Source organism: Lotus japonicus, chromosome 6, assembly GCF_012489685.1.
Source record: "Lotus japonicus ecotype B-129 chromosome 6, LjGifu_v1.2".
NCBI classification, from domain to species: domain Eukaryota; kingdom Viridiplantae; phylum Streptophyta; class Magnoliopsida; order Fabales; family Fabaceae; genus Lotus; species Lotus japonicus.
In genome coordinates, this window is record NC_080046.1 from 360,078 (window position 1) to 384,672 (window position 24,595).

General features: G+C 39.3%; 1 protein-coding gene and 1 pseudogene across 3 annotated transcripts in view; both read left to right on the forward strand.

Moving 5' to 3' along the window:
• On the forward strand, positions 1-9,514 carry LOC130722781 (acylamino-acid-releasing enzyme-like; annotated as a pseudogene).
• LOC130722319 (acylamino-acid-releasing enzyme) overlaps positions 9,349-24,595 on the forward strand; it is an 18,870-nt gene continuing 3,623 nt past the window's right edge. Inside the window, exons 1-12 of one of the 3 annotated variants that reach the window (XM_057573011.1) lie at positions 9,349-9,539; positions 9,630-9,793; positions 9,895-10,210; positions 10,323-10,544; positions 10,621-10,836; positions 10,920-10,988; positions 11,641-11,779; positions 12,526-12,677; positions 12,770-12,852; positions 12,940-13,061; positions 13,159-13,237; positions 14,008-14,185. In XM_057573011.1, coding sequence (XP_057428994.1) covers positions 9,367-9,539; positions 9,630-9,793; positions 9,895-10,210; positions 10,323-10,544; positions 10,621-10,836; positions 10,920-10,988; positions 11,641-11,779; positions 12,526-12,677; positions 12,770-12,852; positions 12,940-13,061; positions 13,159-13,237; positions 14,008-14,185 — 1,913 coding nt within the window. In that variant the 5' untranslated portion in view covers positions 9,349-9,366. Of the gene's footprint in view, positions 9,540-9,629; positions 9,800-9,894; positions 10,211-10,322; positions 10,545-10,620; positions 10,837-10,919; positions 10,989-11,640; positions 11,780-12,525; positions 12,678-12,769; positions 12,853-12,939; positions 13,062-13,158; positions 13,238-14,007; positions 14,186-24,595 lie in introns of all 3 variants that reach the window. The other 2 variants (XM_057573010.1, XM_057573009.1) reach the window with 2 other exon arrangements.

Below are 24,595 nucleotides of genomic sequence, written 5' to 3' on the forward strand. Positions count from 1 at the left end.
ATGGCACACGCAAGTGCAACCACCGAGGAAGACTATGCTTCTCTTTCCAACATACTTCAACAATTCACCAGTATTCCCACCGGGAGTTGGGTTTGACACCCTATCTATGGGGCTTGCCACCCCACTTTATCAAATACGGAATTTAAAATTCCGTATTCTCCCTATTGAATACGGAACTTAAAATTCCGTACTGTATTTAAGCATGCGTGTCACATTTTCAACCACTCATTATATACTAAAACAGATACGGAATTTTATTTTCCGTATTGATACGGAACTTTAAATTCCGTATTTAATAAAGTGGGGTGCAAAGCCTAAGGGGTGGGGCACCAAACTCAATTCCCCCACCATTGACAAGGCATGGCTTTTCAAGTCCGACACACACAGCAGTAGCAGTAAGCTAAGATTCATTCATTTCTTCTTCCTTTCCTCTTTCATCCTCAATGCTAATGAGTTTTTGTCCACAGCACTGGGCATGTTTTCCATTACCCAACCACATCTCTTAGCAAACCAGAAGAGGACGTTCATCCTGTCATGTAGCCTTCTAAAAGAAAGTGAAAGTTCTGTAAGTTTCTGTGGGCTCCATTTCCAGTTGAGATGTCTAGCATCTGTTATTAGTTGTTTGGTTTCTAATGTTCTTAGGTTTTGAATTGCAAAGGTAATGCTACCTGCCATTTTTGCTCTGACACTTGCTCATGATAAAGTCATTCCTTTTTTTTTTAATCTTAATTTAGGTTTGAGGGTGTCTCTTGGAACTTGGATGAAACGTTCATAGCATATGTAGCAGAAGAGCCCTCTCCTGCAAAACCCATATTTAATAATCTTGGCTACAAGAAGGATGGTAGTAGTGCAGACAAGGATTTTGGCAGCTGGAAAGGTCAAGGGGACTGGGAGGAGGATTGGGGAGAAACATATGCTGGAAAGAGACAGCCTGCACTTTTTGCTATCAACATCAACCGGTTTATTCATCATGTCAGATAATATTTAGATACATTACTCTGTTATGTTAGGAAAATTTAGTTTGACTAGGATTTTCACAGTGGAGAGGTACAAGCTGTTAAAGGAATTGACAAATCTTTGAGTGTTGGTCAAGTTGTATGGGCTCCATTTACCAAAGACTCATACCGATATCTTGTTTTTGTGGGGTGGTCATCCGCAACAAGAAAGCTTGGAATGAAGTACTGCTCTAACAGGCCTTGTGCATTATATGCTGTTAGAGCACTACATTATGAGTCTCCGAAGGACCGGTGGTGAGTCACTTCAGTAAGATATTGTATGTTCCCCCAAACCTTTTAGGAAGTGTCTATTTGTAGCTAATTTTGGTTATTTCTGAACTGTCTTATGAAACTAATGTTTTACATGTAGCTTAACTGAAGAATTTCATGCACTGAACCTTACTCCTACCATAAGCAGTGCACTCTTTCCGCGATTCAGGTAAGCTGGTTGAATCAGGTAGTGTTTAGAACTTCAGTCCAATATTTATTAGGTTATAAGTGTCCATTTATATATTAGTCTCCATTTGTTTCATATGCTTCATGCTTGAGGGTGAACAAACATTTTCTGCACAAGTTTCTAGTTTTTGGTGTGCACGCATGTTTGTTTAAAATAGGATATAATATGTAGTCAAAGACGATCAGTGGCTAGATTCAGTTGTTCTCCCCACTTATATCAAGCTAGCAGTCAACGGCAGTGACAGGCACTAAACTGTAGGGTCTAGTGGACGGTGGTTGAAGTAGAAAGAGTGCGTTAAGTTTACGAAATTAATTTCTATTCAAGAAGTTCTTTTGCCTTTGTTTTTTCGAACTTATAAAGATCTGTATACACGATAGATTATTTCTCCATTTACTGGAAAACAAATATGAAAAATATTTCTTGAAAGTTACTTTTGTATCAAAGTTGAAAGGAACAGAGTTTCTTATTATTGCTAATTTGTCAGTAATGAAACTCGTGTGCTATAGAAAACTGTCTACTACTATTCCTTTTGCCTAAGAGAGGTAATCATCTAGTGGCTTTATGAGTTATTTACTCACTTAGCACTTACAGTCATTATGAAACTCAAGAATGCTTAATAGGCATAACTTGGTGTTATGTTAGAAATGATTCATGATAGCTTCTTTAATTCTTCTCTGTCGCATATGTAGCAGAAGAATCATCTTCGTGTTAGTCTTTGCTCCTTCTTTATTGTTATTCACGTATTCGACCAATTTAAGCCACTGCTTTAGCATAGTGATTCTCATTCTAGCTATACGTTCCCACAGTTTACAGAGACAATATCTACACTATTTTTTTCAGTTAGAAATGTTATATTATGACATGGCTGCTTGTACCTCATTCTTGCAGAAATCATCAAAGTTCTTCTCTGCATCAAATTTCATTTGTTTTCTTTTGTAATACCTCTGTCTCATGGATTTCCAGTTACCATATATGTTCTAGACAGTCAAAGTGACTTGCCTCATGTTAATAAAATATTGACTTTCCAGTTACCAGTATGAGTTGTGTCCCTAACACCCTTACCTTTATTGATGAATTTTGTACCAGCCCAAATGGAAAGTTCCTTGTCTTTTTATCTGCAAGAAGTGCTGTGGATTCTGGAGTGCACAATGCTACAAATTCACTGCATAGAATCAATTGGCCAACGGATGAAAAACTGTTCCAGTCTGTCAAAACTTATGACATTGTAAGCTATTATGTGGCCAGTTTAATTTGGATGTATTTGGTTTGATTATATTACTTTATAATTTAGAGTAAACCACTGAATTAGTCTTCCAAAAATTATAGTATTACCATATTTTTCTATCGAAGAGTTTTTTTATTTGTTCATCAAATGAGTTCTTGTAGATCTAAAATGTCACAGCGTTCATCTTTATGGATAATTAATTTTGTCACACAAAATGATGAATTTGATAACTGTTCTGTGTATTTGAGCGCTTAACTTGATGACAAAAATCTTTTGAAGGGCTAATGTGTTCCCGTGTTAATCTCTGGAGAACTAATTTAAGGTTTTACCATATAATTTATTATGGGCTTCAAAATTTTGATAATGATCTTCTGCTTAAAAGGTATCCTTGAGAAACTCAAACATCGTACTGTGGACATTATATGTTCAGTCTAGTTGTCTGTTGTGTTTGTAGTCCTTAGACACTCATGCATTGCTACTTTTAATGACCGTGAGACAGGTTATGTTTTTCTTGTTACCCGACGGTAAGCACTCTAGGGAATTTGGTTTAGTGAAATATCCACGCGGCCACGCCACCTTCAAAATTTTAACTTATTGTGACAAAGATTCCTTGTAATAGTTTCAGGAACATTTTGTGGACTAAAAGAAGAATTCATTAAGAGAGAGATATTGAAATAAATGCAGGATTTGGCAAATGGTTTTGGTATCTTGGCTAAATAACATGATTGTTATTCAGAATGCACGGTAGAGGTTTTACTGGAACTCCATATTTGCTTTCACATCTAGTTCTTTTATTGAGACCCTAGATTCTATATTTCTATTGTAGTATAGGGCATTGGATTCACAAATCGCCACATAGGTATTTTTTCAAATGTGAGATTGTTTATACTGTAATTAAAGAATTTTCATCATTCACAATGTTTTATAAGGTAGACACTTAGTTTACTTGATAGATGGTTAGCTCTTAACTCTTAAGGTATTATTTTGTGTTTTGCTGTAAGTTGATTTTCAAAGAACAAATATGACATGTCATTTGGGTGCCATAAATAAGATAATATAAATGTATTCTTAGCTTATTCTATCTTGCCAAGCAATAACATTGGTTTGAAACATCTAGTATACGTATTTATTTTCAATGTGTAATCTTAAAGGAAGTCTTTGAGTGCATTTTTGGTCATCTGATGACTCTGGCTTTTAAATCTATTTTGAAGATACCTGTTGCAATGTGTGCTGAGGATGGTTGCTTCCCTGGGCTTTATTGTACAACTATCCACAATAATCCTTGGCTTTCCGATAACTGCACAATGATCATATCATCCGTCTGGCATAGCTGTGAAGTTCTTCTATCTGTTGATGTATTGAAATAAATATTTAACAATAGGAATGTTTTCTATCCATTTATTGAAGGTTTATGTATTATTTATGATGAACTCATTTTTTTATCATACTATAGTGGGGAAATACTTCATATCAGCCCAGCAGACAAAAATTTCTCGTGGAATCTTCTTGCGCTGGATGGGAACAATATTTTTGCCGGTAACAAAAAATGCTCGGCTTATCAGTACTTTGGTCTTTTGAAGCGGAGAAGCATGTTTTCTCCATTTTGTTGTTATTTTTTGCAGTTTCTAGCAGTCCAGTCAATGTTCCTCAAATCAAATATGGAATGTTTATTAGGAAGGAAAACAGAAATACCACATGGGTTTGGTCAAATATATCCAGTCCCATATTCAAATGCTCTGACAAGGTTTATTCTATTTTCTTTTAAGATACTAATAAAAACTGTTGTCTCAAAAATATATTATTTGTATACTTAGAAGTGAATCACTGGATTTTGGATGCAGGTTAGATCTTTGCTGTCCTCTCTCCAGTGTAGCATATTGAAGATCCCAGTCCAGGATGCTTATGATGGTCTAACAAAATGTCTTTAAATTACTTTGGTTTCTTGCTCATGGATATTTAGATTATGTTGAATGACATAATGAGATTTGAGACATGTTTTAAATTTCATGTCTTTATTCTCACAAATTAGTTGAGGCATCTGATTCCATCTCTTGAAATTCAATCTGTATATGGCTCGTCCATAATGAGGTGAATTAATCTGATTTATATAGCAATGATTATCCTTATAGAAAATCTTAGGGCTTGTTTGGCTTGAGAAAACATTTTCTATTGTCAATTTTTATTACACAAATGCTGCATTGTTTTTACTCGATTCCCTGTTTACGAGATTTGTATTGAAAACAATGTAAACAACAAAGAAGTTATTTATTATTGTCATTAAAAACAAAACATTAAAAAAAAAAACATTTTATCAAGCCATACTGATAGGTAACCCTTTTCTTGGTTAGTTTAGTTAGGTAGTTTAGTAGATAGTTTAATGGATTTGGTTAATTAGTTAGAGAGTGATAAGGAATATTATAAATACGGGTTAGATAGTTCAACCTCTTTGGGATCATTTGTAATTGAGAATTAGGGCGATGTTCTCAGACTCTCTAATTAGTAATTACTCAGCAACTGTAGTAGTTTCTATTCTCGAATAATATCCGTTTTCTTCTTATTATTGGCTGGTATCTGTCACAGACAGGCTCTTACTGTTTCTGCCCTCCTCCCTTACCATTAGGACACACGTGACACGACCTCTCAACATAGAAAAAGAACAAAAGATAGTTTTTGATTTGTGCTTTAGGATAATGCAATCTCTTAGGTTCTTCTTAAAATCTTGGGAAAGCTTGATTTAAAATGAAATAACTGGTAAAATGAAGAACAAGAAATTAGAGAAGGGTTAAGCTTTGTAGTTTACAGTGCTCAGCATAAGGGCACAAGTTTTTTTGATAAGCAATAAGGGGCAAAGTATAATCATTTGTAACTGTAGACATAAGAAAACTTTATGGATCATTAGTTATGTAACCATTGAAAGCACATGACACCTTAAAATGATTAAGATCGTCTCCATACAATGCAACCATTTAGTTGGTCATAGCCATTGATCTCAATCAAATTTTGGGATCAGATACCTGTCTCGTTAAAATCTATGTTTTTCATTTTATTTTATTTCAGGAGCTGCTAAACCTTTTGAAGCTATATTTGTGTCATCTAAAACCAAGAACAAGAATGTAGTTGATCCACTAATTGTGATTCTTCATGGAGGGCCACAGGATGTCACTTTGTCACACTTCTCAAAGTCTTGGGCTTTTCTATCTTCAGTTGGATACAACTTGCTGATTGTAAATTCCAGGTAATATGTACTCCTGAACTTCCAAGCATTAGTAAGGGGCAGTATTGTTAAAATCATGCCAAGTATGACGAGTTCTTTCATATTTCTATTGGTTCCTGTTTGAAATATGAGATAAAACCATTCATGTGTCTTCTTCACCCAACAGTTTAAGCTTTTGGGATAGTTGGTTCATGACATGGTATCAGAGTCTCTATAACCAAGTGGTCTAGAGTTCGATCCTTGTTCCTATTATTCTAATATATAATTTAAATTTCCGCCCATTGGGATTCGGTGAGGAAGCATTACAATCTCTTCCAGGAAAAGTGAATTTATAGAGTTTAGGAAAGAATGTTAGCCTTTATGGATGAAGACTTATCTACTAATTGACTGTTTTAAGGTTTCTTAATTTGTTAATATTTCTCAGAGGTTCATTGGGATTCGGTGAGGAAGCATTACAATCTCTTCCAGGAAAAGTTGGGTCTCAGGTATTTATTATTTTCTACTTCAAGATACGTAGTTTTATTTTTGGGTAAGTCAAATAATTTTTGGTAATGCTATTTGAGCAAACATTTACTTTATAAGTAAGTACACAGAACTTTCTGGTAGGGTATTGATTTTAGTTTTTCATCTGTAGGATGTCAATGATGTTCTCTCCGCTATAGATCAAGTTATCAATTTGGGTCTTGCCAGTCCATCCAAGATTACAGTGATGGGTAACTCACATGGTGGTTTTTTGACAACCCACTTAATTGGCCAGGTGAAATAAGCCCAATTACTGTGACTTGACATATCCATATATCTATACATGTTCTATATCTCATTTTCTTGCAATACCAATTTTATTGTAATATATGAACTCTGCATTGTCTGTCAAGCATCCCTTAACTGGTTATTATACTACTACTAGTTATCCTTTGCCTTGGACCTGTTGTGGTTAACATCATTTAGAGTTTATTACCAAAGTGAAAGCAACTTATATTATTTTTGTTGTAGAAATTGTTTATTAGAGGTATGTGATGGATTAAAAGAAGCTTGCAATTGGAAATATTGTCAAAAACTAAAACAAACGGGGGGGGGGGGGGGAGGTATTGTAACAAGCTATGGGATATAGTTATTTTCAGAAGCCTAACATATACTAAGCAATTAGAATGGTTTAAAAAATAACAATGTATACTTAAATGGCAAAAGGGATTCTTATTTCAATTGAGACTGATACTTGTGAATTTTCCGTGGTGTGGTGACTTTTGTTGACCATAGAGCATTGTTTTCTTGCTTTCTAATTGCTGCAGGAACCGGAGAAGTTTGTGGCAGCAGCAGATAAATTAGAAGGCCACAAGAAGGTTTAGTATAGGCCTTTGAGCATCAATAATCCCTGCAAGCCTTTCAATGTCTTTCTGAGGCCTAGAGCCCATTTGGATATTGACTTATTGGAACTTCTACTAGAAAAAGCACTAAATTAGCTCCAGTAAGTGCTCTTTAGTTTGTATCTTCCTAGTATTTTGAGAAAACAGTATGGTCTAAATTGTTTTTTCTTTCAAACAGATACAAAGCATGCATTTCATCTCCTTTTGCCCTTCCTTTCCTTTCTCTCACGTTTTATGTAGCTAAATTGTATTGTATTCCCATGGAGAAGTGGATCTCCCAAGGGGAGTGTTTTTCACCTTAAGATACATGTTGAGATTCTCACCTTAACCTTACTGAACAATTCAGCCAATAGAGTGATTTGAAAAACCATGTCAACTAATTACAGTTCTGCATTGAGTGGTATATGAGTATATCTCTCTATTCATTACCCTACATTCTAATATTTCATATAATTGAATTTCATGATGAATTGATAAGATAAAATATGTCTAAATCATGATTATGATATATCATATTAGATACAGGTGATTTATGTCATTGTAGTTTTATTTCAATAAATTCTGCAGGTAAAAGCACCAACACTTTTCCTATTAGGTGCTCAAGATCTTCGTGTTCCAATTTTTGATGGGTTGCAAGTAAGATTTTATGAGCTTGAAGTATAGTTTTATGGGTCTCGTTATTGGTATTGTATGAGTGACAGTAAAACTATCACTTTTTGAATGTCTAGTATGCCCGGGCTTTAAAAGAGACAGGAGTAGAGGTCAAAACCATTATGTTTCAAAATGATGTTCATGCACTCAAAAGGAAGACAAGTCCTACTTAAACCCTTTGCCTTTCAACTGCATAGAATCATGGTTTATAATTTTAATACAGTATGATTCTTTTTTTTTTAAATTATCTGATAACTTTGCAGGCCACAATCCGACTGGGAATGCATCCTTAATATTGGGGTGTGGTTCAACAAGTATTGCAAAAAAGTGTGAGTAAGAGTCTTACATTGGGAGAAAGATGAAAGTATTGAGCAATATATAAGTGAAATAAGTGAAAGGACTCATACACCCAATGCCTTAAGGGGTTGGGTGAAAGGTGTGGTGTTCATTCATATATCATATATGTGGTTTGCTCTTTGTCCAATGTGGTGTGAAGATCCCCTCTTGAGCCAACAGAGGGAAGATTGGTGGCACTGAGGCGGAAACTCTATCATATCCCTGGTGCTCAAAATGGGGAATATACTTTGTTATCCTCTACACAACTTGGGTAAAGTAAAGACTTGCCCTTCACATTCAGTAACCAATATTTAAACGTGTTTGGAGAGTGCAAATGATACCTGTGACAAATGAAATGCAACACTAGATTCATATTTAGTCACTTACATATTAATCCTGAATGATTGTGAAATACACTGATGATTTAAAAACGGGAATAGAGGAGGGCTATTACTATTAAATCATGGGAACAAGTGCCGGTTGCAGTGCATTGTACGTATGTCTTCTACATAATTAAAAAGAGGCTCTTTAGAAATAAAGTCATGATGTTAGGGGACAAAATGACGATCGTATAATATGTAAGATCACCACTTATTAGAGCTAATGTTCTTCCCCATCAAAGACCACAATTTAGCTCCTTGAAAATCACAGCATAAATCGAAATAAGAGCATTCCGAATATATTATCATGTATGCAACTGCTGATGAAGGGATAACCGATGATACGAGGCATTACATACAACAAACCACTTTGAGCTGAAGAAATAGGCACTCCCTGCAATGAGAATGAACTGAAAATTAACACCATAAGAAACTGCCACTATTATTTAAAGGAATAAGCCACTTGATTGAGACTTGAGAGGAAAGGAGAGAGAACTCATTCTGATGAACTCATGCTAGTTTAACCTAAGATCTTGTCAAAGAATGAAGCACGTATCCGTTGAACCAACCACACATTCACACTCAACTAACCTAACTAATACTACTGAACTAATTTGTTTAGCCGGTCGCTCTCTAATAAATTAACAATTATAGGATAAGGACAGATGTTTTTTTTTTAAGAGAAAGGACAGATGTTAAAATGACATTGGATTGGAGAAGAAAGGACCCAGAGTGAATGTGGAAATGGAATGCAGGAGCCCACTCTTGAGCATCAGCACTCATTCACACTGGTTTTTAGCGTCAACTCGCTTCCCCCAATTTTATTCTCTTCCTCTTCCAGTTCCTTTTAAGTATCTATCACCTTTCCCTTCCACGCTCAACGCAACAACCACACCAAAACCACTCTCTCTCATCGCGTAACCCCTCTCTCTCTCTCTCATTCATCACACGATGCTTCTTCTCCATTATTCTGTTATTTATTTATTTCCTTGTTATGTAATCTGCAGCAGAAGATTCTCAGCCACGGCCATGGATAATCCAAAAGGTCAAGAATCCCCATCGGTATTGGATGAAGAAGCATTCGCACTTCCCTCTAAGTTACTTCAAGAATTCACATCCATGTCCACCATCGACAAGGCGTGGCTTTTCAAACCTGACACTCACATTGGTGGTAATGGTAATGCTAAGTCTCTCTCTTCATTTCTCATTCTTCTTTACTTCAACTTAGTTAGTTTCTACTTGCTAATGATGATGGAAATTCGTTATTTTCAGCTTCTACTCAGGGAATGTTTTGCGTGAGTCAACCGAACCTTTTGGCCAACAAGAGAAGGAAGTTCATTCTGTCGTCTACAATTTCCAAACAAAGTGACAGTGGTTCCGTGGAATTTGAGTGGGCTCCATTCCCTGTTGAGATGACTGGAGTCTCTGTGATGGTCCCTTCTCCATCTGCATCCAAACTTTTAATTGTTCGGAATCCCGAAAGCGGAGAAGGTACTCCTTCCTGCTTCGAAATTTGGACCTCCTCTCGTCTCGAAAAGGAGTTCCACATCCCCCAATCCAAGCACGCGTCAGTGTATACTGATGGATGGTATTGCAATTGTTTTATCTATTGGCTTGGCTGTGAATGATAATACAAAACTAAATGCATTAAAATCCAAAAGATTGTGTCATTGTGTGTGTCTTGTTCTGTGATATTATAGGTTTGAGGGAATCTCTTGGAACTCGGATGAAACACATATAGCGTATGTTGCCGAAGAGCCATCCCCTCCAAAGCCTGCATTCAATGATTTGGGCTACAAGAAAGGTGGTTCTGATGACAAGGATTACGGTACCTGGAAAGGTCAAGGGGATTGGGAGGAGGGCTGGGGAGAAACATATGCGGGGAAGAGGCAGCCTGCGCTTTTTGTCATGAATATCACTAGGTTTTCTACAGTTTATATATTCATTCAATAATGAAGAGTATAAAAAAGAATACTAATTACAATAGTGGTTTTACAGTGGTGAGGTACAGGCTGTCAAAGGAATCGACAAATCCTTGAGTGTTGGGCAAGTTGTCTGGGCTCCATCGAATGAAGGCTCTGCTCAATACTTGGTCTTTGTTGGATGGTCTTTTGAGACAAGAAAACTTGGTATTAAGTACTGCTATAACAGGCCTTGTGCAGTATATGCTGTGAAAGCACCACACAAGTCAAAAGCTAATGAAACTGAGATTCAGTAAGCCACTTTGGTTTCTATTTCCTATTGTTGAGTTTGGTTATGCTGGAGCTCGGCTGAATTTTGAAGGTGTGCTGATGCAGGTCTGTTGAAGATGTCCAGGCGTTTAACCTAACTAGAACCATAAGTAGCGCTTTCTTTCCACGGTTCAGGTAATATGGTTCTCACTTTCCCTATGCTATGCATATCAGAGTCAGGATATTTTTCATAGCTCTGTTTACACCCGCTGAAATAGAATTTTAAATAGTTTTCCAGATTCTAGTGTGCAAGTAATGTATAGGTTGATGACAAGATAGGAAAGTTGTCTAATGATGAAGGTAAGGGGTTTCTGGCTTGAGGTGATTGATTTCCACGTCTATCAATCTCCAGATTCAGAGAGCTGTACCAAGCATTCAGCATTGAGGGTGGGGGGTGTTTGCTAAAGCAGAATGAAGAACTTTTTTGGGAAAACTATTTTTCATTTTGACAATTTATTTGTTTTTTGGTTTCAAAAGGATTTGTAGAGTATTGTTTAATTATTTGAAGAATATGAAACAGAATTTATGGGACCAATATTCCTGAAAATATCACAGATTCTCCATTATCAGTTTTTAAAGTATGAATACTTATGTGGTTTAAAACCTATCTGATATCAGTCTAAACCTTCACCTCAGTAAGTTATCTCAATTCTAAACATATTGTATCTTTTTCAGTCGCATGAAACTTGTTCAGCCTTTTCTAGATGTTAAAGCAATGAGTTATTAATGACAAGTGTGTGAATTTGGTTTCTATGATCTTGATTCCAATGCATGAATTTTCTACCAGCCCAGATGGAAAGTTTCTTATATTTTTATCTGCAAGAAGTTGTGTTGATTCGGGAGCCCATTCTGCTACAAATTCACTGCATAGAATTGATTGGCCTAGGGATGTGGAACCTTATCAATCTGCAAAAGTTCATGATGTGGTAAGCTTTTTTTTTCCAGTTTAACTTTAATCTTATTGTTGCCATCGAGCTTTATGATCTATCGTTGCTCTTGGTATTATTTTATAGTTTTCTCATATCAATTAACAGCATGAGCTTCTTCACAATCATACACTTAAGAATATGATTTGGAATACATAAAATGTTGACTATTATAGTTTGTTCTTATTATACATGTGATAGTTTTGCTTCAAGAACATGCCAAATGGTAAGGTTTTTCTTTAACTGTTGAATGAGTGTTTGATCTGGTTGAATATCTGTACACATCCATCATTGTTTCCTCTTCGGATTACCTATTTTAAGTTGGTTTTGGTATCTTCACTGATAGAACAGAATATTTTGAAAGCATGCTCTATGGATAGCATATTCAAAATCATAAGTTAATTTCCTTTCTTATCTTTTTCTTTTTTCCGAATCCTGATCTCAATTTTCACAAATTTTTTTTGCACCTTGCTTGCTCTTGTCGGGTATCAATTTCATGAGGCTGTTTGTACTGGCCTCAGATTTCTTGCTGTTAACAACGGTTTAGAAATTAGAACCTAAATACTAGTAGTCTTGAATAGATGTTTTTCAGGTTCTCATATGACTGAAGCATCTTTAAAATCTGAACTCATTTGTAAAAATATATTTTCCAAATTTAGTTTTTGTTTACTACATGAAAAGTGCTTATTGTTTCTGTAAAAATTCTTGATAAAATTATTGTGACTTTTTTGTATAACTTTTTTAAGATTCCAGTTGTGCTGTGTGCTGAGGATGGCAGCTTCCCTGGGCTTTACTGTTCAAGTATCCTTAGTGATCCATGGCTTTCTGATGGCTACACTTTGATTATACCCTCTATCTGGCACAGCAGTCAAGTTTTACTTTCTGTCAATGTGTTGAGGTAACTAGAGCAGTATGTATGATTTTTTTATGTTTTCACTGACCATTACGCAAATAATCATGAGCAACTCTGTACATTTTCTTCAAATCAAGTGGAGACACATTACGTATTACCCCTGCCGACTCAAATTTCTCTTGGAGTCTCCTTACGTTGGATGGGAACAATATTCTTGCTGGTAACATTGGATGCTCATTTTATCTTTAACCTTACTATTCGAGTGAAGCAAATGTTACTTAGTTCTAACTTGTCCAACTTTATGCAGTTTCAAGCAGTCCAGTAGATGTTCCTCAAGTCAAGTATGGAACCATTGTTAAGAAGGCAGCTGATAGTAATGACTGGAGTTGGTCAGATGTATCAAATCCTATATTTAAATGCTCTGACCAGGTTTTGGTTAAGTTTCCTTTTGGATTATCTGTATGGATAATTTTTGCAAATAAAAATAATCCTATGCTAAAATTGTACCGTTGGAATTGGGCTACAGGTTAGATCATTGTTGTCCTCTCGTATGTTCAGTGTAATGAAGATCTCAGTCAAGGATGCTTCTGAAAGTACAACAAAAGGTATATTCCTTACTCTAGATTTTTAGGCGATTAAATGCACAGATTTATCATAATGTAACTCTTGCGTTCGGATTGGTGAGTATACAACTGATAGCGTTATGTGGAGCTTTGTGTCTTTAATTGTTCTGCAACAGAACCAATTAACCACTCAGGGAGAAGAAAGGATGAAGTCCTTGAAAATAATGTTCATTGAATTTTTGTAGTTGTGTAGTATGGCATATGGGAAATATTTTTTATTCTACTGTCTTTTCCTAGTTCGTACGGCCCTTTGAAAGTTAAGGAAAGAATAGAAAATGGCCAAATGGCCACCTGTATAAAGGTGCTGAAATTAAGACTGATAGTTGCACGATGATAATAATATAAATCTGTAAATCAAATGGCCACCTGTATAAAGGTGCTGAAATGGAAATATAGCTAAGCTAAGTTATCAGATGGGAAAAAATAGAAAATGAAGAACAAGAAATTTGAATAGAACTAATTAAATTTTTGGTTTATGGGTAGCAGGTTAAGTATAGCTAAACTTGCATGAAAAAACTGTAAACGGAATTACTTCATAGTTATTCTGTTATATCATCACTAAATCTTGCTCATACCTAGTGCTATAAGATTGGTGGCCAAGTTGAGTTATTGAAAAATGTAAGGAAATTTCAAAAAACATTTTATTTGTTTACCCTTTGATTTTATCATGTAAGTTAGTATGGCCATACTAAAAAATTTATTGAGGAATTTAATTTTATTCTGAATTTTTTTTATCTCAACTTCAATTTCAGGTGCTAGTAAACCTTATGAGTCTATATTTGTGTCATCAAAAACTAAGAAAAGTGACACATGTGATCCACTAATTGTGGTCCTACATGGAGGACCGCACTCTGTCTCATTGTCAGGCTTTTCAAAGCCATTGGCTTTTCTTTCTTCACTTGGATATAGCTTGTTGATTGTAAACTACAGGTAAATGACATCTTCCTTGGTGCCCGAGCATTTAGTCAAGACCATACGTTTTAAATTTATTATAATTTGATGTGTTGCATCATATTCCTGTTGATTATATACATTGTGCTTGATCAAGATATCAGTGCTAGGATAGTTATAGTGATTCTGAGCTTGCAATAGCATACATATCAGGAGAAGTGGCCTCTAATGAGCTGTAAACCTGCTATACGTCTTTCATGTTAGTAATAAGTATTATTTCTTTTAAGCACTGCTGACCAAATACAAGACCCCACTTGAGGGGGATGTTTGGACTTTCAAAGGGGTTTATCAAGATTAAAGGTAGTATTCATTGAAAAGTTAGAAACTATGGAAAGAAAATATTTGCACAATAAAACTACAGTGTGATGAAGAAACTAAATCCTTATATTTGGGCTAAGGAGCCCAGGCCAAAAAATTTCTTTTGTTTAATGTGATGAGGTTCCAAAGGAAACTTCCATATCCATTTTCCCGCCAAAGCAATGTTCTAAGACATCAAGTTTCCAAGTCCAAAACCCTTGTCCTAAGGAGGACAAGGAAAGAGAATCCTTTGAAGAAAACTAGCATAAATAGAACGAGAGGAAATAAATGAACATTGCAACTGACATAAGAGAGAGAACAAACAAGGACCCTTGGCAAGATATTCAGGAAAAAGATAGTAAGATACTCATGCATTTCTAGTATCACGGAATACCAAAGCTTAATTGTTTTGATCTTATTCTTTGAAGTCCTAAAAGTCATACCATAACAGGTGACCGCTGTTGAAATCTGTCTCTGGATGCTACTTGTAAAACATAAGTGAACCAACTTGATATTTTGGTTTTGGCATCATGTGGTAAAGACATACACCTCCAATAATGATTTAGATATAGAAGTTATTTCATAAAATTTTAACTATATGCTACATACTTTTTTTAGAAATGCACGACATTGTCAACACTCAACACCTTTATGAGATAGCCATTAGCTAATGTTCTGTATTAGGGAAAGCTTACGTAAGATAATGACAGAAAGTAAACCCTAGCAGAACACTCAAAATAGCAATGTTATCATAAAAGGAATATTCTCATTAATGCTAAAAAGTCGTCTGGTACAAGTTGATGACCTCCCCTTTTATAGAGGGTGCGGTCATGATGTGGATTTTTGCTATATTTGGGCCTGACAATCAGGGCCCAAACCCCTATGCATATAAGACAAATCCAAGAGAATCTTCCAGCTGGCTTGCGGGTCCACCTGAGGAAGAGCAAAGCTATTACACCGTGTCGTTGATTCTCGCCAGGCTGTCTTCATTAGCGTGATTGCTCCTATTTGGGCGGGCACTTTATGTCCCGCCCAGTCCACATGCCCCCAAGACATGAGACTCAGGTAACTTGAGTCGAAATGTTTTTATATACTGTTTTGTCGCCCGATGTGTCGTGATATTGTCTTTCGCTGATTGCAGGTATGTCGCCATTCTATTGTTTATTTATTCATCGCCAGCGTCGCTGGTGAATGCAGCTCCGGGAAGACCTTCAGATCTGATCGCTAAATCAGATCCAGGCGTTCGGCGGCGTTCAACGCCGCCTGACTACGTGAACTTAGAAGATCTTAAAACCACTGCTCCACGGAGAGCGCAGGAGGCAGTGACGGGTATCACGCCTGCGGCTTTGCAACAAATGTTAGATACCTTACAGAAGGTGCAGTCCTAAAACGAGCAGTTGCAAGCCCAAGTTGAGTATCTTACTCAGAGGCAAGATTTCAAGCAGGGACAACGTCTGGAGGCGGAGGACGTAGTTGAATTTCAACCTTTTGTTCCAGCCATCACCAAGGTGGACATACCAAAGCACCTGCAAACCATGACATTGGACGCCTTTTCGGGCGAATCTGATCCTATGGAGCACCTGAGGTATTTCAACACTAAAATGGTGATCGGCGGGGCAACGGATGCGGTAAAATGCCGATTATTGCCTTCCACGTTCAAGGGCATGGCGATGCAGTGGTTCATCCGACAACCGCCCTTTTCCATCGATAACTTCACTGATCTGTCTACTAAGTTTCTGACTCAATTCTCCGCCAATAAAACCACAAAAGCAACAATGTTTGATCTTATCAGCATACATCAGCAACCAGGCGAGAAATTAAAAACCTACATGGCACGCTTTAGCAAGATGGCGGTGCAGTTGGAGGAGGATAACCCGGATGTATGCTTGGCATCGTTCAAAAATGGTCTTCGGGCGGGAGATTTGAATAGAGACCTAACAAGGCGGCCGGCGAAAGATATGATGGATCTTCGTGCTCGCGTACAGGAATTCATATTGATTGAACAAGATGATCAGAAGAAACAAGAAAGAGAGGAAGGACGCAAGCAGTCTCAGTCTGGCGGTGTTCCACAGGAGAAACCCAAGGCGGGGAAGGAAACCAGGGTAGCGCAAACCCCCCGTGTACCAAGACCGGGACCATATCAAAACTCCAAACCTGGCTTTCAAAATACATGGCACAGAAATTCCCAAGGTCCCGCTGCAGCCACAATTGGTCAGCATGGTGCTTCGCCAGCGCCAGTCCCACTTACTAAGTTGAATGCACCCTTAAGTACCATTTTAAGGGCAGTTGGGCAGACAAACGTTGTGCAGTATCCGCCACCACCACGACGGCCCCCGGCTAATGTGGATACCAATAGGTGGTGCGAATACCACAAGACGTTGGGGCATACGACAGATAATTGTTGGAACTTGAGGCGGGAAATTGATCGCTTGATTAAGGCTGGCCATTTGGCAAATTTTGTTAAAGACACAACAACGCCAGAGACCGCTAAGATAACCCACGGGGACAAAGGCAAAGGGAAGGAGTTGGTTGAAGAGTTAGGCGATCCTGTTGGAGAATGCTCGTCTATTGCAGGAGGATTCGGCGGGGGTGCAATTTCAAGTAAGGCTAGAAAACGCTATGTGGCGGCAGTACACTCAGTACATGAGGCGAACGAAGGCGAGTGTTGGGTGAATCATTCCCCTATTATATTTACCCCTCAGGATTTCGCGCATTTGATCCCCCATGACAACGATCCAATTGTGGTAACAATTAGGGTTAACAATTACGTGACGAAGAAAGTATTTTTAGACCAGGGATCTTCGGCGGATATCATTTATGGAGATGCCTTTGATCGCCTGGGGTTAAAAGAATCAGACTTGAGGCCGTATAAAGGAACCTTGGTAGGATTTACAGGGGACCGTGTCACTGTGCGGGGATACGTGGAAATACCAACTGCCTTTGGCGAAGGAGAGTTCGTAAAGAAATTTCAAGTGAAGTCCTTAGTCTTGGCTTGCAGAGCCAATTACAATGTACTCTTGGGGCGGGACACCCTCAACAAGCTATGTGCGGTCATTTCAACTGCTAATTTGACTGTTAAATATCCAGCCTGCAATGGAAAGGTCGGGGTATTGCATGTGGACCAAAATGCAGCAAGAGAATGTTATTTAAGAAGTGTGGCGCTCTATGGGCGTAAGGCCGCCAAAGAAAGTCACAGAATCACAGAAATCTTTCCACGAGGGATTTAGTTTGGATCCAAGAGACGATGCTGATGATTTCCGCCCACAACCTCTGGAAGAAACTAAGCAAGTGCAAATTAAGGATAAATTTTTAAAGATTGGCAGCAGTTTAACAAAGGAGCAAGAGGAAAGATTGATTACTCTACTGGGTGATAATTTGGATCTCTTTGCATTGACCATCAATGATGTACCAGGGATTGACCCCAATGTGATCACTCACAAATTGGCCATTCGACCAGGGGCGACCCTAGTCATCCAGCCAAGGCGAAAAATGAGTGATGAAAAGAATAAGGCAGTACAATTAGAGACGGAGAAACTAATCAAGGCCCGCTTTATCCGTGAGGTGCAGTACCCAACATGGCTCGCCAATGTTGTGATGGTCAAAAAATCCAATGGGAAATGGCGAATGTGTGCAGACTACACAAGCTTGAACAAAGTGTGTCCCAAAGACTCGTATCCACTTCCCAATGTTGATAAGCTTGTGGATGGAGCGTCGGGGAATGAACTTTTAAGTCTCATGGATGCTTACTCGGGCTACAATCAAATCATGATGCATCCATCGGATGAAGAAAGTACAACATTTATGTCCAATCAGGCGAATTATTGTTACAAGACAATGCCTTTTGGTTTGAAGAACGCAGGAGCCACGTATCAACGGCTCATGGACAAAATTTTTTCAAGACAAGTAGGCAGGAATATGGAGGTATATGTGGATGACATGATTGTAAAGTCCGCCAGGGCTGGTGATCATGGCGGTGATCTTAAGGAAGCATTTGCTCAATTAAGAACATATCAAATGAAGTTAAATCCTGAGAAGTGTCCAGGGAGGAAAGTTCTTGGGATTTATGTTAACCTCAAGAGGGATAGAAGTGAATCCAGACAAGGGGAAGGCGATCTTGGAAATGAAAAGCCCAACAAGTGTAAAGGAGGTGCAACGTCTAACAGGACGAATGACCGCTTTATCACGTTTTTTGCCAATGGCGGGTGACAAAGCAGCCTCATTTTTCACATGTTTAAAAAAGAATTCAAAGTTTCAGTGGACAGAGGAATGCGAACAAGCTTTCGCCAAGTTAAAAGAAACATTAGCAACATTACCGGTACTCTCCAAGCCAACGCCAGGCGTCCCTTAATACTTTATTTAGCAGTCACTGACAAGGCGGTGTTGCTTCAGGAAGAAGGAAATAAGCAGAAGGTTATATATTTTGTAAGCCATACTTTGCAGGGGGCGGAGTTGCGGTACCAGAAAATTGAAAAGGCGGCTTTGGCGATTTTGAAAACAGCAAGGCGCCTCAGGCCTTATTTCCAAAGTTTCCAAGTAAAAGTTAAAACTGATGTTCCTTTACGGCAAGTATTACAGAAGCCCGATTTATCAGGACGATTGGTCAGCTGGTCAGTGGAGTTATCAGAGTATGACATACAATATGAGCCGAGGGGCCAAGTCACAATCCAAAGTTTGATCGACTTTGTGGCGGAGTTAACACCCACGGAAGGCGAGAAAACTCAAGGAGAATGGGTCTTATCTGTGGATGGGTCCTCCAACAACACTGGAAGTGGGGCTGGGATAACCATTGAGAGTCCAGATAAAATGATAATCGAACAGTCTCTAAAATTCGAGTTCAAGGCAAGCAACAACCAATCTGAATATGAGGCTCTGATCGCCGGTTTAAGGCTAGCCATTGAATTAGGAGTCCAAAAGTTATTCATCAAAGGAGATTCACAGTTAGTGGTTAAACAGGTGAAGAGCGAGTATCAGGTGAAAGACCCGCAACTTTCCAAATACTTGGAAGTGGTGCGCAGATTAATGATGGAAATCAGAGACATTAGAATAGAGCATGTCCCGAGGGGTCAAAATGAGAGGGTTGATGTGCTGGCAAAGTTGGCAAGTACAGGGCGATTAGGCAATTACCAAACAGTCATTCAAGAAACCCTGCCTCGCCCAAGTATTGATTTAGTGGAAGTGAAGTTCAAAGCAGTAAAGTCAATAAGTGAAGGCGAGCCTTCATGGATGGAATCAATCAAGATTTTTATACAGAACCCTCCATAGGGTGACGACTTGAACTCAAGAGCAAAACGTAGAGAGGTCAGTTTCTATACACTGGTAGATGGTGAGTTATATCGGCGAGGCATTATGTCTCCTATGCTGAAGTGTGTGGACACCAATGATGCCCCGGGAATAATGGCGGAAGTCCACGAAGGAGTATGCTCCAGTCATATTGGTGGGCGATCCTTGGCAGTAAAGGTTTTGAGAGCAGGATTCTACTGGCCCACAATGAAGAAGGACTGTCTGGAATATGTTAAGAAATGTGAAAAATGTCAAAGTCTTTTCTGACTTGCATAAGGCTCCGCCGGAGGAATTAACCACCATGATGGCGCCTTGACCATTTGCTATGTGGGGGACTGACATTTTGGGACCATTCCCAGTAGCGAAGACACAAATGAAGTATATCGTCGTGGCGGTTGATTACTTCACCAAATGGATAGAAGCCGAAGCAGTGGCGACTATCACGGCAGCCAAGGTCAAGAATTTCATGGGGCGAAGAATTGTGTGCAGATTTGGGGTTCCCATGGCTTTGGTAATGGACAATGGAACCCAATTTACAAGTAACGTCACCCGGGAATTTTGCGCACAAATGGGAATTGAAATGAGATTTGCCTCGGTAGAACACCCACAGACCAATGGACAGGCCGAGTCAGCTAACAAAGTTATTTTGAAAGGCTTAAAAAAGAAGCTGGATGAAGCAAAAGGGCTTTGGGCGGAGGAACTACCAGGCGTTCTTTGGGCATATAACACCACTGAACAGTCAAGCACAAAGGAAACCCCGTATCGTTTAACTTATGGGACTGACGCCATGCTCCCAGTGGAAATAGAAAACCAAAGTTGGCGAGTGGCTCGGTTTGATGAGAATGACAACGGAGAAAATCTGATAGCAAGCCTAGTTATGCTGCCTAAAGAACAACGGGAGGCGCATATAAGAAATGAGACGGGAAAGGTGAAGGTCGCTAGAAAATTTTCAACAAAAGTGGTGCCAAGAAAGATGAGGGTGGGAGACTTAGTGCTCCGAAAAAATACCATACCTGACAAACACAACAAACTGTCGCCCAACTGGGGCGGGCCTTACAGGATTATAGGCGACGTAGGAGGAGGAGTGTATAAAGTGGAACAACTTAACGGTCAAAAGGTTCCACGCACATGGAACGCCTCCCACCTGAAACAGTATTTTAGTTAAAAGAAACAACAAAGGTGAATGAAGCCGCACTCTTTTTCCCTTTCTTCGGAAAGGTTTTTAATGAGGCGGTATATGTAAGAACGAAGGAACAATTGTTTCCATATATGCAAGGTAATGAAACGCTCATTTCAACAGTATTGCTTATCTTTTGATTTACATTACGAGTTTATGCAGTGCAAATCGTATCAAGGTATACAATACCGCGAGGAAACCTTTCGGAATAAGAAAGTATCGCCATCAAATGTTAAAAGCCTTGGCAATTCTAGTGGCCACTAGAAACCAAACCACGTTGAAAAATTGGCTAAAGTATATGAAGCCAAATGAAAAGAACGAAAAGAACAATTTAGTAAACAACAACTTAAAAGTAACAACGATCGAAATTAAAACAAGTCATATTGAAAAAAGATAAAGGTGCGAAGCCCATACATGATTTAAAACAACAACGAACAAAAAGGGCAAGGCCCAAAGCTTAAATTTAGACTTAGCAAAATAAAAACAAATTCAAGCTACGTTCTCGTTGTTGGCGCTGTTTCCCTGGCTTGCAACAGCTTGAGGGTCTTCCTTTCCTTGGTCCTCGCCCTGGTCCTGGCCATCTCCATTTTCGCAATCTTCTTCTTCTTCGGGCTCACTTTCATCATCAAATTGAGGAAGGAGATCGAGGCTAACATCATCCTCGCCAACCACTTGGCCATCCTTAATGTTCTTCAAATAGCCAATGCGGGAGAGATCAAAGCCTGGCTCAACCACACTTATCTGCTCTTTGGCCGCCAGGAAGCCTTGAGCAAACTGGAGGGAGGCGCGCCCCAAAATAGAAGCATTCAGACGATCATACTTCTTTTCCAGCTTTTGGTACTTGGCCTGAACAGCAGTATGTTTGTCGTTGATGGCTTCTTTCAGAGACTTGGTCTTTTGAAGGAGCAGGTCCGAAGCCGCCAAGTCGTCAGTTAACTTAGCGCACTTCTCTTCAGCAGATATCTGCTTTTTGTTGGCAGCCTCAGCGTCAGCCTTAGCTCGCTCATATGCAGTCTTGTAATCGGCTGCCTTCTTCTCAAAGCGGTTATTGGTTGAAATCAACTCCTTCACACACTGAGCCATCCCCGCCACAGTGCTGGCGGCAGAAAGGGCGTGATGGATCGCCACAGAAGCAATGTTGGGGGGGCCCTGTCCGGAAACATCCTTATGGATCCGGTTGTCAAAAGTACGAGTCATAAAGTCCAACCCGTTGAAGTGAGGATCAGATAAGTTCAGCAAAGGGGGAGGAGCCTCGCCACCAGTGGCTGAGCTAGGGTCAGCTTGGCCAAACGGAGTTGACGGGCGGTTGATTATGCTTGAGTCTTGGTGGGGCGGCGGGACGTTGTCGTTTCCTTTCTTTTTCTCCGCCGGATGACTTTTAGAAGTTAAACCGGCTGGATCGAGTGTGGATTGATGAAGAGGTTTGCCACCAGCGGTGCCTGAAGTCCTTTGGCGCTTGGGGTCCCTGACGTTGTCAGAACCCGAAGCACCGTCATTCTTCTTCTTTTGCTCAACTTCGGCGGCCCTCTTCTTCGCCGCCGCAGTGGACTGGGCGAGGTATTCCTTCATCTTGATTGGGTTCGCGTCAACCTTGCTTTTTCCCATCGTAGCTGCATGGAAAGCACCAATTAGGCGAGATACGTGAACAAAAAGAAAAACAAGTTATGTGCAAAGATTATAAACTTACTAAAAAATTGATTTAAAGTGCCGGATTTCGACGCCTCAATCAAGTCATGACCAGAGATTACTGGTAGTGTGCGAAGGTAATCGGCGATGCCTTGCTCAGATTCATCCAAGGCGTCGTATGAAACGGATATTTTTCGGCGAGGGTTTTTTGTCCAGTAAAAAGGGAAGAAGGGGTTATTGTCGGAATCTCGGAACAAGTTCTTTATTTCGGGCGACTCCATAACTTTGAAATATTTTTTCTGCCATACTTTGTAATGGCTTTTAAGGGCGGTGAACCGGCTCATGTTCTTACGGGCCAAAAGGGGAACCCATTTCACAGAAGTCAGCTTAGTGGTGACTGACTTATAGAAAAGGAAAAACAAGGGGTAGGTCGGAGTGAAACTCAAGTGTTCACAAAGAATTTCAAAGCAGCGGATAAAACCCCAGGCGTTGGGTTGGAGCTGACAAGGCGCCACATTCAGAAAAGAAAGAACGTGACATATAAAAGGCGAGAAGGGAAGTTTGATATTCAAGTCTAAGAAGAAATAACCATAAACAAAAAAGAAATCAGGCGATTCATCGACTGGCTCTTTGCGCAAAAGAACACAGTCATCCTCGCCACATGGAAGAACATTCAACTGAAGGTCTTCATTATTGGAGGTGGCGGGGTTTATCTTCGTGAACCCTTGGGCAGATATTCGAAGCGAATTAATGCTCCCAACACTGCTCCAGATAGAACGCAAGAGACACTTATTTTCAACCAAATGTGCATTTGAGCGCCATTCGGGTGAAGATAACTCTCCATTTGAGGAAAGAATTGAATCTACAGAGCCGGCGGGACCGGAATCATCATGAGTAGAAGGCGAGGAGTGAATTTCAATGACAGTTGGGACAGAAACTTCCCCCTCCGTAGAAGGTGAAGAAAGCTCCAAGGAATAAATACTAAAATTTTGCAGTGACATACCGGGTAGTTTCATAAAAAGAAAAAGGAAGACGAATAGACTCAAGAAGGAAAAGCAAGAAGAGGAACAGATTCAAGAAGAAAACAGAAGTAAGTGAAGAATTTCAAGAAAGAGGAAGAACTAACCGGAAGATGAACTGCAAGATTGAGTAAGGAGGACGTCGGCTATGGGGGAGCACCGCGCAATGACGACGGCCGGAGCAAGGGAGGTTTGCCGGAGTTTGAAGAGAGAAAGTGAGGAACCGGAAAGAAGTTTTCAGGAAAGAGTTTTAGAAAAGTGAAAAGTGAAAAGTGAAAATGGGGTTTTTATAGAAGGTGAAGGAGGAGAGAGAAGGAGTGGGGGAAGATCGTGAAGAGACGTGGGATTCGAAATTTGAAAAGGTATGAACTGAAAAGATGTAACTCCTCGAGACGCACAACAGCATTTATGGCAAATGATGACGAAATCCCGGAAAACAAGGATTACGTGCGTCATTTGAAAAGACGTGACTAACGGTTAAGAAAATGGCGGTGTATCAGCAAGATAAACATGAAAGTAGCGCCATAATAGTGAACAACAAAAATGGCGATGAATAAATAAACAATAGAATGGCGACATACCTGCAATCAGCGAAAGACAATATCACGACACATCGGGCGACAAAACAGTATATAAAGACATTTCGACTCAAGTTACCTGAGTCTCATGTCTTGGGGGCATGTGGACTGGGCGGGACATAAAGTGCCCGCCCAAATAGGAGCAATCACGCTAATGAAGACAGCCTGGCGAGAATCAACGACACGGTGTAATAGCTTTGCTCTTCCTCAGGTGGACCCGCAAGCCAGCTGGAAGATTCTCTTGGATTTGTCTTATATGCATAGGGGTTTGGGCCCTGATTGTCAGGCCCAAATATAGGAAAAATCCACATCATGACCGCACCCTCTATAAAAGGGGAGGTCATCAACTTGTACCAGACGACTTTTTAGCATTAATGAGAATATTCCTTTTATGATAACATTGCTATTTTGA